Raw genomic sequence first — 2,762 nt, forward strand, 5'->3', positions numbered from 1 at the left:
AATTTTGAATATGAGTAACAAGTGGGTACTGCTGCTTTTTCACTTGTGTGACATACATTATAATGAGTAATCGGGGTGCAATAGCTAGAAGGAACATTTTTAATGGTGGTCATACATCTTCTTTTAATACAGCTGGGAGACATCTGAACCAACTACAATCAGTAGAGTCAGGTAAACGCTTTAAAGTGGGCCGCATTCCCAGGATTATAAAAATCTGAAATCAAAAAGCTGAAAAATCTGAAAACATAAAAGGATTTCATTTGCATCATCATCCTAGTCATTTTGTGCAAAAAAAAAGAGAAACTCAGAAAACTTTTATTAACATAACTCCACTTTTTCCAGGGTAAACAGCAAAAGTTTTTTCATTGTTATTACACATGAGTTTGCTGAATGAAGCAGGCAGGAAACAAGCTGTTGAAACAAATTCAGACACTTGTCCCAACTTGTACATGTGCTTACTGGATATAGTTATGTTTTCGGGGGGAAAATTCAAAAACAATAGGATTAGGTTGCAAAAAATATCAGGATATATGGATAAATCTTTGTGACAAAAGACTGCATCTGGACATTACCAGATGCAGTCGAAATTGCTCAGTAGGTTGAGTGATTTTAAGTCAAGGATAGTACGGTACTTCAATAATAATTTTATTCACTGATCCATTAATAAAGTTACTGTCTGCCTGTTACAGTCAGACTGGTTGAGCAGCCAGTCCACCTATTCAGCAACCGACAAACCCACTGGATCAGTTTTGATCGAAAGATAAAGCATTTTGTACCGCAGTTAGTCAGGACTGCTCCTCTTCATCATGTCATGTCTGACAGGGACAGATATAAGGGGAAAAGCTTTAGTTTTTGGCGTAAACCCAAAGCTGTAGCTGTGGCAAGACAAGCTTCTCTCAAGAGATATTATTTCCTATTCTGTCGAATGGACCAATGAAGTCGGTCTCGTGGTATCCTCCTCGATGATGGTCAGCTGCCAAGTCTCACATAAAGAACACAGCTCTTTCAGATGTGTGGAGGTAAGGTTGGAGTTGAGGCTTTGAAGGAGCCCCAACTCCAACCCTAATTTCAACCCTGTTTCCAACCCTAGTTGTAACACTCCTATCAACCCTCCTTCAAACCCATTTAATTAGAGTTAGAGTTAGACTTGGAAAGAGAACTTCAAGGAAAGTTGGAAGGAGTGTTGGAAATGGGGTTGGAAGAAAAAAAGTGGTCGAACTCAAGAGTGTTCCTTCACTTTCGAGAGTAATGAACTTTTAACTTTCATCTTAATGAGAACTAACATAGGTTGGTTTACAATAAACTTTTTTGTTTTGTTCACATTCTGAGCCAAATGGTGAAAACATGGTCATCATAAAACAGTTCTACTTTAGTTTTATTACACCACAGGACGCGTCTCCAAAATTGAAGGTCTGTGTCCCTGTGTACATCTGAACACGCTTGCATGTTTGAACGGATGAACTCGGCACCTTTGAGCTCTGGATATTGTTCCCAAAGATGGACCAGACTTGTGCAGCTCCGCAAATCTTTTCCTGACATCTTGACTGATTTTTTTTTCTTTCTTCTTGTGTCAATCAAGAAAGCAGTGTGTGGAAGGTGCTGTCTTGAAATGCATCCTAAGGCGTGACTGTAACGTGTGTTTTTATTCTGTGTGTGGACTTTATGTTTGAAATTCATCTGAAATTCACAAGTGCATTAAACCATATCTCTGCAACAGCCTTCCGCATGATAAAGGAAATGCAGCTGTAAAACTCATCATAGTAGTGGTGATAGTAGTGAAGTATTCTTTCTTTTCCATCTGTTGCCAACAGAGCTAAAAGCCGCTGCGTTCATGCATGTCGTCATGGTAACCCCATGCTAAAGTGGTATGAGCATGAATCCGTAGCTCTCAAAATGTAGTTCATCAATCCCATAACTGGAGAAACAAAAACCAGTTTATCATTGAGGATTTGTAGTGTGTGGGACGTACAGTCTTATTAAAATACAAACAGCAGGGGACCGAGCACACAGCCCTGAGTGACACCAGTGGTCAAAAAGTGATAGAGCTGCTGATGTTTGTTTTGTTTTTTTCCCCAACTGGGACACTATGTCTTCTCTCAATTAAGAAGTTCAGATTCCAGAAACAAGTGGCAGTGTTGTTTCTGGGACACCGCCACTTGTGTGGCACAAATACTAAAATAAAAAAAAAAATCTGGAATAGTCTTTTAGTCACAACATTGAACTCTTTTAATTTAAATGCAGTATTCAAATATCTGGGTTAACCTGTGTATCTGATTTTTATTTATTGTTTTCCATGTTAAAGGGCGGCTCCTTCGCTGGTCAGCTGACCACATTAGGCATGCAGCAGCTGTATGAGCTGGGTGAAACGCTGAGGAAGAAATACATAGAGGAGACTCCTTTCCTCAGCCCCACCTTTAGCTCAACGGAGGTCTAGTAAGTGCTGATCATGATGAAGATTTTTAGATTAATGACTAAATCTGTAGCGATTTCTACACTGCCGTTATTGCTTAATTTGTCATTTTTATTTGTATTTTTTTTTTTTTTTTAGCGTGCGCTCCACTAACATTGTAAGGACTATTGAATCTGCCAAGTGCCTTATAGCTGGACTCTTTAAACAAAAACAAAAAGGTAGAGTAGACGTCTGTGTATGCATGTTAGAAGATACATAATCTGGAGAAGTCTGGGATTAGATTTAAGTTATTTACTGATCTGAACAAGAATGAATAAAATACTCGTTTTTGCCAGAATTATTTTCTGATTGT

General features: G+C 38.7%; 1 protein-coding gene across 2 annotated transcripts in view; it reads left to right on the top strand.

Annotated features, from left to right (window-relative positions):
• The window catches only part of acp6 (acid phosphatase 6, lysophosphatidic), a 19,599-nt gene that overhangs the window by 6,035 nt on the left and 10,802 nt on the right, over positions 1–2,762 (top strand). For both annotated transcript variants that reach the window (XM_015055183.1, XM_015055182.1), the window contains 2 exons: positions 2,303–2,433; positions 2,549–2,628. In XM_015055183.1, coding sequence (XP_014910669.1) covers positions 2,303–2,433; positions 2,549–2,628 — 211 coding nt within the window. The remainder of the gene's footprint in view (positions 1–2,302; positions 2,434–2,548; positions 2,629–2,762) is intronic.

The sequence above is a fragment of the Poecilia latipinna genome, unplaced genomic scaffold, assembly GCF_001443285.1.
Source record: "Poecilia latipinna isolate Pla-1442-1.1 unplaced genomic scaffold, P_latipinna-1.0 Scaffold1302, whole genome shotgun sequence".
Taxonomy (NCBI): Eukaryota; Metazoa; Chordata; class Actinopteri; order Cyprinodontiformes; family Poeciliidae; genus Poecilia; species Poecilia latipinna.